Source organism: Cryptomeria japonica, chromosome 5, assembly GCF_030272615.1.
Source record: "Cryptomeria japonica chromosome 5, Sugi_1.0, whole genome shotgun sequence".
Lineage (NCBI taxonomy): Eukaryota > Viridiplantae > Streptophyta > Pinopsida > Cupressales > Cupressaceae > Cryptomeria > Cryptomeria japonica.
Window position 1 is genome coordinate 360,940,390 of NC_081409.1, and position 3,056 is coordinate 360,943,445.

At 37.2% G+C, this 3,056-nt stretch overlaps 1 protein-coding gene across 1 annotated transcript; it reads right to left on the reverse strand.

The window, feature by feature from the left end:
* Positions 1–283: 283 nt before the first annotated feature.
* LOC131035900 (putative disease resistance protein At3g14460) lies at positions 284–2,347 on the reverse strand. The gene is made up of 2 exons (XM_057967670.2): positions 2,205–2,347; positions 284–1,346 (listed from the first exon to the last, which is right to left on the reverse strand). Exons 1-2 carry the CDS (start codon positions 2,345–2,347, stop codon positions 284–286), a joined length of 1,206 nt encoding a protein of 401 aa, XP_057823653.2.
* Positions 2,348–3,056: the final 709 nt, after the last annotated feature.

Here is a 3,056-nt window from a genome sequence, read left to right on the forward strand (position 1 = left end):
TACATTTTTATTTTGGATACACACAAGATAAAATTGTTGACAAATGCTTTAAACTTATCAATGAGATACATAAAATATCTCATCGATATATATATCTCTTATCAATGGAGTATCGGGGAAAGAGATCACCAAGTTGGCAAGGATCCCATCTTCTACAATTTTTAATTCAACCTCATGATCAATATCTATTCTCACTTCACGGAGGTTGATCAAACTGCCAAAATGTTCTAACTTTAAGAAGTCATTGTCTTCAGCTGATAGTTTGTAGATATTTGGTCCCAATTCATATGTCCTCAGTGCTCATAAAGATACAAAGTTTTGATATTTCCTTGGGCATGAATCCCCTGAAACCACTTATATCCAGATGTTCTAGACAATTCAGTTCACCAATCCAGTTAGGCAACCTTTCTAGACCAGAGCAGTTGGAAAGGTCAAGAAAGCGAAGACTCTTGTTACTTCTTACATATTTTGGGACCTCAGCAATGTTTGTCTCACTTAAATTCAAAAATCTAAGGAGCTTCAAATTTTCAACATAAGCAGGCTGAACATAAGCAGGCAATGATGAGATGCTAGTACGACTCAAGTCAAGAATGAGCAGTACTCTAGCACCTCTAAGCAGGGTTGCTGGAATATTTTGAATGCTTTTATTTTGAGAGAAAGAAAAAGTGCGAAGGCGTGATGCAGAATATGCCCCGTTACTTGCCATTACATGTACATCACCATTGCCTATGCTTTTTTTGACCATTAAAACCCTAGTTGTACCTTTCTTGAAGGCTTCCTCTACACTAAATGCACATTTACTTTCTTTTGATATACTAATGGCCAAATCAAGAACTAAATCATGCAATATGTACATAGTATCTAGCTTACGACGTTGAAATCCAGTGCCATAATAGCATGCTGCACTCTCGAGCAAACATAGATTGTAAAGATGACTTATATATGTCCATCCAATTTCTAGCTGGTCCTCTCCCTGATGAATATATCCTTCTTCTACCCACAGGTTTATGAGATATTGGGATTCTATTAACTCATCCTCGGGAAAGAAAGAAAGAAATGCAAAACAAGGCTTAAGATGAGCAGGGAGAGAATCATAACTCAACTGAAGAATCTGCATAATTGGGTCGTTGGTAGAAGATGCCTCTTTTATATGCTGCAATTTGGATTGCCATTCGCTTGACAATCTCTTGCACTCCAGAGATGCTGCCACCATTTTAACAGCCAACGGCAATCTCCCACATTTCCTTTCAGTTTCACGAGCAATCCCTTCAAATGGCTTTGGCGGTTGATTTCGTGGGCAGTGAGAGGGAACGCAAAAGCACAAAAGAGCTCCCAGCTCTCTTCTTCTGACAAAAGTTGCATCTCATAAACAGGGGCATCCGTGTCGCCACACACATTTTTGCCTCTTGTCGTGACCACAACTTTGCAGTGGGTGTCATTCCCCCTTGGAAGACCAAGTGCATATATCAAGTCATCCTCTTCTGTTGCTCTTCAAGGTTTTCCAATACTTATCTTAATCTTGAGCATTTGGAATAGTCATTCTCACTGCAAGAAGATTCAGTGACCTTGGGTCCTTTATGGCTATGGCACCCCACGGAGGAAACCGGTTCTTACACAGAATCAACCATATTATCTAGAATTCAAAGGAATAGTCACAGGTCTAGGCTCTTTTACGGCAAGTAAGCACTCTAGGAGGACAGGTTCTTACATAGAACCTCGCATGCCTTCACGACATGAAATAAACACAGCCCTAGCCAGGACACTCCCGAATGTACACCATACCTCGAGTTGGACACACGCTGTGTGCCCCTTCTCCAATGCCCATGCCAACCAATGACCTTAACTTTCATTCCTTTGTTCCTTCTAAATTCTTATATTTCCTCCCATGCCCATAGCCCACCAAGCCACCTTCTTCTTCTTCGTCCTTGAGTGATCTCCATGCCTCTCTTCCAAGACTCACATAAATAACTTATATAACCTTTTAAGGGTGGTTTCCAAACCATCACACCCTTTCGAAAAGGTCACTTTTATTTACCTTTCATAAATATAATTATTCTTCTCTTTAAAAAAATATTCATTAACATTCTTTATTAATCTTTCTTTAAATCAAAAGATTATAATATCTTTTATTTTTATCTCTCTTTTTAATTAAAAAAATGTTTATTCCATAACTTTATCTTCTCTTGAAAAAAAATTCATATAACAATCCAGCACAACAAGACACCTTTGTCCTCTGCATCCCAGGCAATCTCGGCAACATCCAACAGCCAGCTTTTGACGGAGTCATTGTGTGCACTCTGTGCATCTGCATTAGCCTATTATGCTTGTGAGATTCTCCCTCAGCCATTCAAAGTCCTCTCTGAAGTTGAGGACAAGTGAAACCTCTTTAGTCATCTCATCTATTATCATCCCTCCAATTTTTCCAACTACAACATTAACCAAACCAGATGCCATATTTTATTTAAGAAATTGAAGTACTCTTGAACTTCAGATAAAATCAGAAGTACTCTCAAATACAATTACAGCCTATACAAATATAACTAAAAACCCACTCAAATACTATTATGAACAACTGAGAAACCGCAGCTTAGTACTCAATTATTAAACAACTTAAACCGATTGAACTGCACTGGATGAAAGTAGAAGAGGGCAAAATGCAAATTTATAGGAGTGCCGAAGTTATTTTAATCGCTTTTACTTTAATCATTCTCTTTTTCGTTTTGACCGTCTCATTTTCCAAAGTTATTTACTTTAATTAAAGTATTAAAGAATAGTTCTGGCTTAAGAATTATTTCCCAGCTTTAGCTTTACAGAACGTCGGTAGCGACATCACATTCGATTTGTCTGATTGCCAAATTAGCTTTAGCTTTAAGGAATGGATGGCAAAGAATTTAATTTTGTTCTTTATTACTTTTCTTCTTAATACAAACTTTAACACTCTTTCTTATGGGGAAATGTACTTTAAATTCTTATGCTTTAATAGTGAATAGTTGAATCTATTAGTTGTCATAGTATTTGTTAATCTAGTGTCTAATAATTAGAATACTATTAATGAT

Bases quoted from the DNA above. Each gene is read 5' to 3' on its own strand.
- LOC131035900 (XM_057967670.2), bottom strand. From the start codon at position 2,347: ATGGCTGAGGGAGAATCTCACAAGCATAATAGGCTAATGCAGATGCAC. The intron at 1,347-2,204 runs GTTATATGAATT...AACTTTTGTCAG, and splicing joins GTGTCTTGTTGTGCTGGATT to AAGAAGAGAGCTGGGAGCTC.